A 3,464-nucleotide genomic window follows, 5' to 3' on the forward strand; every position below is an offset into this window, starting at 1 on the left:
AAGTATACACATAACATATAAATACATAAAAACTCGACACACTGCAGCAGCAGCAGCAGCAGCAGCAGCAGCAGCAGCAGCATGAGCAGCAGCAGCTGCTGCTGCTGCTGTTGCTGCTGCAGCAGCAGCAGCAGCTTATGGATTAATGACAGCAGTAAACTGACGTTTTAGTCTGCTGCTGCTGTTGCTATTGCTGCTGCTGCAGTCCCTGTTGCTGCTGCTATTTCTGCTGCTGCTGCTGTTCTGTTTGCTGCAGCACTATTTGCTGCAGCACTATTTGCTGCTGCTGCTGCTCCTGCAGCAGCAGCAGCAGCGTGTATCTTTTTATTTATTTTTTTTCTTTTTTATTAATATTAGCAATTCTTTCTCTTACTGACAAGGAGGGAGTGTCTCCTGTCTCCTCTGCATGCAGACCAGATCTGCTGCTGTTGCTGCTGCTGTTGCTGCTGTTGCTTCTGTTGCTGCTATCGCTACCACCACTGCTCCTATCACTGCTGCTACTACTACTGTTGCTGCTGCTGTTGCTGCTGCTGCTGCTGCTGCTGCTAATAAGAGACGCTCTTGCTCTAGGAGAAGCAGCAGCAGAAGGCGCAGCAGCCTCTGAGTTATCTGTACACTGTCTCTCTGTTGGCGCTGCGCTGCTGCTGCTGCTGCTGCTGTTGCTGTTGCTGCTGTTGCCTAGACTCGGACTGCGGGAGACACCCATTGGTTGCTGCTGTCCTTGTGCACGATTTAGCTGCTGCTGCTGCTGCTTCTGCTGCTGCTGCTGCTGCTGCTGCTGCTGCTGCTTGGTGTCTCCTGCAAGGGGCTCATAGAGAAGGATGCTGCGGCTAAGGACATTATTTAACTCTTCTCTTACTCGTTGCACCTGCGCAGCAGCAACACAGCAGCAGCAGCAGCAGTAGCAGCAGCAGCAGCAGCAGTAGCAGTAGCAGTAGCAGCAGCAGTAGCCACACAGCTGCATATATTTCCCCTGTCTCATAAACCCTAAACCCTAAACCCTAAACCCTAATAAGAGGGTAAGGGAATATATTTTTTTTTTTGTGTATATACTTACACAATTAGCTGCTGCATTTGCTGCTGCTGCTGCTGCTGCTTCTTCTTGTGTATTAATAATAGACATTAATGCAGCAGCAAATGCCTCCCATCTACCAATTGCTGCTTCTTTCTTGTTTATTTCTTGCTGCAGTCTTCTTTGTTCTATAGATAACTGTATAAACAGAAAAAGAAAAAAAAATACACAATAAACCCTAAACCCTAAACCCTAAACACCACACCATCCATATCCGGACTAGCTAGCTAGCTAGCTATCTAGCTATCTAGCTAGCTATCTATCTAGCTAGCTAGATAGATAGATAGATAGATAGATAGATAGATAGCTGCCTTCCTAGTTACTTAGCTAGCTACATAGCTAGCTACATACACAGCTACATTTCTACTAAGCTAAACCCTAAACCCTAGCTAGCTAGCTAGATAGCTAGCTAGCTAGATAGCTAGCTATAATAATAATAATAATAATAATAATAATAATAATAATAATAATAATAATAATAATATAATTACCTTCTCTATAGTGGGTTCTTTATTTCCTTCCTTTAATTGAGAAATTTCTCTTCTTAACATCTCCGATTCTCGTTGTAAATCACAATAATTACCCTATAGTATACACAAACCCTAAACCCTAAACCCTAAACCCTAAACCCTAAACCCTAAACCCTAAACCCTAAACCCTAATTCGTATAAACCCTAATTCGTATAAACCATAATTCGAATAAACCATAAACCCTAAACCCTAGAATGTTAATATAAAGATATAATTAACTAAGCAATAAAAAACAGACCCTCTAATGATACACCCATACACACCTAAACCCTAAACCCTAAACCCTAAACCCTAAACCCTAAACCCTAATAAATGAATACGTACAAGAACTTCTTCTAATAATTCTTTTAATTCTTTATTTGTTAAACCCTCAGGTAAATGTCTTTGTCCTTGACGAGGAAAAGAAGACAACAAAGAAGAACCTTCTCTTGTCTTATGGCTATTTGCTAATTCTCTGCACAGCAGCAGCAGCAGCAGCAGCAGCAGCAGCAACAGCAGCAGCAACAGCAACAATTAGTATAAATATAGATGTAAATAAATAAATAAAAGAATAAACATAAACATAAACAGGAATAGTAAACAAATTAACAAATAAATAAATAAATAAATAAATAAATAAATAAATAAATAAGAAGGAGACAGTTAATTAATAATTTACTTTTGTCTAATTAATTCATTTTTTAATGTTTGTAGTTCTGCCTGTGTCTGCTGCAGTTGTCTCCTTTCTGCTGCTGCTCTCCCTGCCTGCAGCAGCAAACATACAGCAGCAGCAGCAGCAACAGCAGCAACAACAACAATGTCCAATGCCCTGACAGTCTTGCTGCAGCTGCAGCAGCAGCAGCAGCAGCAGCAGCAAAAACAGCAGCAGCAAAAACAGCAGCAGCACCACCAGCAACAACTATAGCACCAGCACCAGCACCAGCACCAGCAACAACAACAACAACAGCAGCAGCAGCAGCAGCAGCAACAGCAGCAGCAGCAGCAGCAGCAGCAGCAGCAGCAGGTATACCTCCTTATCTAGATTTTGTTGCATAATAGCCAATTGTTTAATTTGTTCATTTAATCTTTCTTCTGTTAATTCTTTTGTCTTCCTTAGCTATATAAATAAATAAATAAATAAATAAATAAATAAATAAATAAATAAATAAATAAATATATAAATAAATATATATATAAATATATAAATATATAAATAAATTTACTAGTTTGTTTAATGGCAAAAGGAGACAAAAGGAGACAAATAAATAATAAAAAGGAGACAAAAAGAAGAAGAAAAAGAAAAAAATAAATAAATAAAATAAATAAAATAAATAAATAAATAAAAGGAGACAATTAATTAATTAATTAATTAATTAATTAATTAATTAATAAGTGTCTCCTTTCTTACCTCACTAACAAGCTCCCTCCATCCCTCTCTGTCTTGTGGCTCCCCTTCAATACTATCTGCAGCAGCAGAAGCAGCAGCAGCAGCAGCAGCAGCAGCAACAGGAATAACAACAGAGGTAGGAGCATCAGCGGCAGCAACAAGGGCACGGGGAGCAGCAGCAGCAGCAGCAGCAGCAAAGAACAGTGTCTTGTGTCCCTTTATGTCTCCTTTTTATTAATTAGTGTCTCCTTCTTGTGTCTCCTTGTTACTAAGTGTCTCCTTGTTACTAAGTGTCTCCTTTTTATTAGTAAGTGTCTCCTTTTGTGTCTCTTTTTCTGTCTCCTTATTGTGTCTCCTTATTGTGTCTCCTTATTGTGTCTCCTTATTGTGTCTCCTTTTGTGTCTCTTTCTTGTGTCTCTCCTTTTGTGTCTCCTTGTATATTATTAGTAATAAATAAGTGTCTCCTTTTTTTTTTTTTTTTTTTTTTTTTTTTT

General features: G+C 39.2%; 1 protein-coding gene across 1 annotated transcript; it reads right to left on the bottom strand.

The window, feature by feature from the left end:
- Positions 1-373: 373 nt before the first annotated feature.
- On the bottom strand, positions 374-2,636 carry EMWEY_00024550 (hypothetical protein, conserved; the record flags this gene model as incomplete). Its single annotated transcript, XM_013478024.1, has 6 exons — positions 374-868; positions 1,058-1,210; positions 1,564-1,656; positions 1,928-2,057; positions 2,262-2,347; positions 2,613-2,636. Coding segments are annotated over 6 exons (981 nt in total), but the record flags the coding sequence as incomplete, so codon positions are not given.
- Positions 2,637-3,464: the final 828 nt, after the last annotated feature.

Source organism: Eimeria maxima, genomic scaffold, assembly GCF_000499605.1.
Source record: "Eimeria maxima Weybridge genomic scaffold, Emw_scaff254, whole genome shotgun sequence".
In the NCBI taxonomy this organism is placed as follows: Eukaryota; Apicomplexa; class Conoidasida; order Eucoccidiorida; family Eimeriidae; genus Eimeria; species Eimeria maxima.